The sequence below is a fragment of the Aplysia californica genome, unplaced genomic scaffold (assembly GCF_000002075.1).
Source record: "Aplysia californica isolate F4 #8 unplaced genomic scaffold, AplCal3.0 scaffold00026, whole genome shotgun sequence".
NCBI lineage: Eukaryota > Metazoa > Mollusca > Gastropoda > Aplysiida > Aplysiidae > Aplysia > Aplysia californica.
Window position 1 is genome coordinate 1,919,013 of NW_004797296.1, and position 3,731 is coordinate 1,922,743.

Sequence of the window (3,731 nt, forward strand, 5' to 3'; positions counted from 1 at the left end):
CAGATTCACTGTTTGTTTTTATACGTGAAAATATCTTGACTTCTATTCATGATAGATGAGTGTTTTTGTCATCGAAGGCAAAACAAACGAAAAAGCTTTAAAATGATGCCAATGACTCCCCATGTCCAAAAATTAACGAGTGCCTGATTCCATCGCAAAGTGACACATTTGGTTTTAAACAAGAGGCACATTTATCTCTTCTCCTCCACAGCAACTGTTTCCTAGATAAGGGCTAAACTAATGTAAATTAATGTTGAAACAGAAGTACCGTACTGCCACAGCATATAATGGATTATCAAAGTCCATGCTGGGGAGAGGGGGTGGTAAAAGGACACTGCCAAGATTCACTCTGCACGCACCTTCAAAGTGTTGGGTTTTTTATGTTTATTCTAATGAATGAAAACATGGTGAATCCTTCTCCTTAAGGTGAGTCCAAGTTTTTCCGTGAATCCAAGTTCCGTGAATGTGAGTTTCAGGGCATTAAAAAAACATTAAATGTTCTGAAAATTTATAATCAGAATATTTGAAGAGCAGAGAAGAAAAATGAAAATGGTTCCCTTACTCACCCTCCATAGTGTAACTAAACCCTCCTCACGAACAATCCTAGCAAGAGCATTGAACACACTTGTGTAGCCTCTCCTCTGGTCTGCAGGCAATCTGGTTTAAACAAATAAAATATGATGAGGACAAGCAATTAATACAAAAATATATGTACCAAACTTTTGTCACAATCATTGCAAATGGAAACTAATCTGGTGCAAAATGAGGAGAGCTGAATGATTTAACATTAACGAGTCTTTAAAATCTTTAGTTTTTTTGTGTTTTCAAGCACATGTGCGATAACCTTGAGAAACACACTGAAGAGAGCTGTTTTTCTTCGTTGAAGAGTCAAACCCACCAACTGACTGTAAACAAAACGCAAAAGACATTGCTCACATAGAATGTCTGAGCCAAGAGGTAAAACTGAAGTCAAGTGCTGTAAAAGGCACTAAAGTCAAACCTGCTCTCAGGGCTATCTGAACAAGACAATCACTTGGACAAATGACCCATTTCTATTTCTCCTTCTGCGTTTTTAAAAATGTTAAATTGAAACAGTTCAAGATGTCCACCTGTCTGAGACAGCCATTTTTCTCCTTGACAATGAGTGGTTGTCTTGGAATATTTCGATGGTATTTCCTAAAGTCACTTCAATGTTACAAGATAGTAGCCTTAGTTGAAACAGGAGTACTGTAATGTTACAGCATACAATCGATTATCAAAGCCCAAGTTGTGTAGAAGCAAACTGCTCAAATACCCCCTTACGTCGCAAGATGGATTGTTTGCACAGTAAGGCTATTAACAAACTGGGACTTCGGATATAAACATCGTCTCTGATAAGACCAACCGTTTTTAACCACTGAAAACCAAGAATGACGTCAACTCCGATTATAACAGATATCATGATCAAAAACATAAGTTGTACTGCAATACACAAACTAAAAAGAAAGGCTTGCTGCACTTTCTATAGACCATACCTTCCATCTGCTGTCATACGTATAAGGGCTACCTCAGCAGGGGTTCCAACGAAAGCACCAATGCCTCCTGCAGTAACACCTAAAAATGCCTTTGTGATGAAGTTTGGTGGCTTCCCATCTCTGCAAAGAGGCAAAAGGCATGAAATAGAGTGAGTGAGACATGGTGTTGTTTAGAATCTAAATTTTTCTTATTCTTAGTCGTTTTCTACTCAATTTAGGTCCTCTGAGACAGAAATGTCTGGCTTAAAGTATTTCTTTTGCTGAGTTTTTACGGCGCACGCAACTGCATAAGGTCATATGAGTGCCAAGAGGTGGATGTCAGCAGAGAAGACCATACAGGGAATCAGGCTTACTCTGCTCACATGTCCAGCTTCAACAGCACAAAGTCTACTTCGATTATCAAGGTACCTCGGAAATAGCGGGTCACAAGGGTGTGACAAACATACAAAAGAAGTAGAGAAAAATTGATGAAAAGAAAAAGCAGCAGTTCCCTGTTGCAGTTCAGGCACAGTAAAGAGCTTGACATTGATGAATCAGCCCATTTACAATTCTTCTGTGCATAAGAACATGTTAATGTCCTCCATTTGGGAATGGCCCAAAGATACTTCAGTCTGTAGCACCGCCCGCGAAGGGGTTAAAGTGTTTAAAGGAATAGCAATCTTTGAAAATATGGAAGTAAGAAAAATATAATCACATCAAATAAAATCGATCAGTACCCCCAATCCTCCGCCCACCCCAGCCCCAAAAATAATTATCTCTCACACACACACACACAAAGCACAACACACACATAATATAAAAGATTTTTTAAAGAATCAGTACAGAAAGCAAGAAAAAAATCACACTCACTTTGAAAAAAAGTCGAAAAGGGTCATGTATATACCCAATCTAGTGGTGGTGTATGTGGCTTGTCGTAGCAGACCTGCTGATAAACTGGAAATGGGATTTTTAAAAACCATTAGTGTCATTGAGTGGAAAAAGTATTACAAAAATCAGAAACTTCAAAATGGCAAAGCAATCAATAATAATAGAAATTAAATAGTCAAACTCGTTTCGTTTAACCAATTTGACAATCTTCATGTATAACTTAATTTACGATCCATAAATTCATTTAGATATAAACAACAACCCCCCCCCCAAAAAAAAACCCCAACACAAAACAATAAAATATCCCCCAAACAAACTGGACAACATGACCAATCTGCAATTTATGATACATCCATCTATAACTCTCTTGTTCTATCCATCCATCCATCTTAACACCTGATCTATTTACACAAAGATACACACTAATGAACCACTCCAAACACAAACCATACTTGCCTTTCTCAACAACACCAAAGGACAAGGGTGTCTCCTCGCTGACCTCGTGAGGACATGACGTAACAAAAATCAGCAAAGGGATGTAGAAATTTTTAGTTTTCCTAAAAAATCCTTGAAAATCAAAGTCCAATACATACTATATAATTATGCACCCACATCGTATTCTTTTCATGAAACATTTGAAAATAAAACAAGCAACCCACAAAAAACAGCTAAATGTCTAATGTAGTACTCACCCTGTGTAAATTCCTGTGACTCCCTCGTTCCTCAAGATGGATGACAGAGCATGGAAGCTCGTCTTATAGGCTTTCTTACCACCACCCTCACCTGTGGGCATAGGCAAATGTATAATATGTAAAAAAAAAATACATCCACTTTAAGCTGTGGGAATTGTACTGGCATGGCAAACACGTAATACCGTCACAGTCACAAGCAATCTAATTAAATCCAACTTTTGAGAATATTTTATTTCTACACTCTCCTAAACCTCTGCCAAAGATGCACCTTTCAACATCACCAAAATGCAGTTTAACGCTATGGTCAAGGTTTAAAGTTTTTTTGTGATTCCTGATAGGAACAACACATTACCTTCCCTAAGATCAGGGGTATGGCAAAGACAGTAGTAAGAAGGAGCCAAGGAGTAGCAGTAAAAAAGCTGCAGAAAGAGTCAGAAGCACAGACGAGGGGGCAAAAGTGGAGACAAAAGCAGAGGACAGAACATGGTTTGAGAGCAGGACAGGAGGTAAAACGAGAACATTTTTGAGAAGAAAATTTTCTGTAGCTGTGCCAGGTTTCGAACTCGGGACCTATTGAATGAGAGGAGAACACCAAAACCTCTAGACCATGAGAGCCCTCAAAACTCATAAAATAAAAAAAAAGCAAAAACTATAATTT

The 3,731-nt window shown here is 38.2% G+C and overlaps 1 protein-coding gene across 1 annotated transcript in view; it reads right to left on the bottom strand.

The window, feature by feature from the left end:
* The window catches only part of LOC101855846 (mitochondrial 2-oxoglutarate/malate carrier protein), a 26,494-nt gene that overhangs the window by 12,223 nt on the left and 10,540 nt on the right, over nucleotides 1-3,731 (bottom strand). Inside the window, exons 3-6 of the mRNA XM_005091158.3 lie at nucleotides 3,074-3,164; nucleotides 2,364-2,447; nucleotides 1,515-1,634; nucleotides 567-657 (exon numbers count right to left, since the gene is read on the bottom strand). Coding sequence (XP_005091215.1) covers nucleotides 567-657; nucleotides 1,515-1,634; nucleotides 2,364-2,447; nucleotides 3,074-3,164 — 386 coding nt within the window. The remainder of the gene's footprint in view (nucleotides 1-566; nucleotides 658-1,514; nucleotides 1,635-2,363; nucleotides 2,448-3,073; nucleotides 3,165-3,731) is intronic.